The sequence below is a fragment of the Penaeus monodon genome, chromosome 19 (assembly GCF_015228065.2).
Source record: "Penaeus monodon isolate SGIC_2016 chromosome 19, NSTDA_Pmon_1, whole genome shotgun sequence".
Classification (NCBI taxonomy): Eukaryota; Metazoa; Arthropoda; class Malacostraca; order Decapoda; family Penaeidae; genus Penaeus; species Penaeus monodon.
Window position 1 is genome coordinate 19,180,720 of NC_051404.1, and position 398 is coordinate 19,181,117.

The window sequence follows — 398 nt, forward strand, 5'->3', positions numbered from 1 at the left end:
ATTGGTCTGAGACCCCTCTGAATGCACATACCTTCAAATGTACATTTCTACATGAGAATTACTTACCTGTGCTTTGGCAAATTCTGAGCCGAGATTGCTAGCAGCCTGGAAATCTTCCCTTGCCAAATCATCATTCCCCTGCAGGCGATGGATCATGGCTCTTTGTGTAAATGCTTGGCAGGCAGCTCGTCCTTTGCCTTTGGAGATTTCTATTGCTGTGTTGAGATCTGCCATTGCCTCTGTTGATTTAGAAAATAATTGTGAAATACTGTACATGGATAATATTTTTTCCTGTTGACTTTTCATATGGCTATGGGCTTTAAGTTCTCTGCTTTGCTCTTAATACCCTGAAGTTAGTAAACTAATAGATAAAGGACTGATTTAATATTATTGAAATA

General features: G+C 38.9%; 1 protein-coding gene across 1 annotated transcript in view; it reads right to left on the reverse strand.

Annotated features, from left to right (window-relative positions):
• LOC119585114 (tetratricopeptide repeat protein 36 homolog) overlaps nucleotides 1-398 on the reverse strand; it is a 4,633-nt gene that overhangs the window by 1,509 nt on the left and 2,726 nt on the right. Inside the window, exon 4 of the mRNA XM_037933743.1 lies at nucleotides 67-239. Coding sequence (XP_037789671.1) covers nucleotides 67-239 — 173 coding nt within the window. The remainder of the gene's footprint in view (nucleotides 1-66; nucleotides 240-398) is intronic.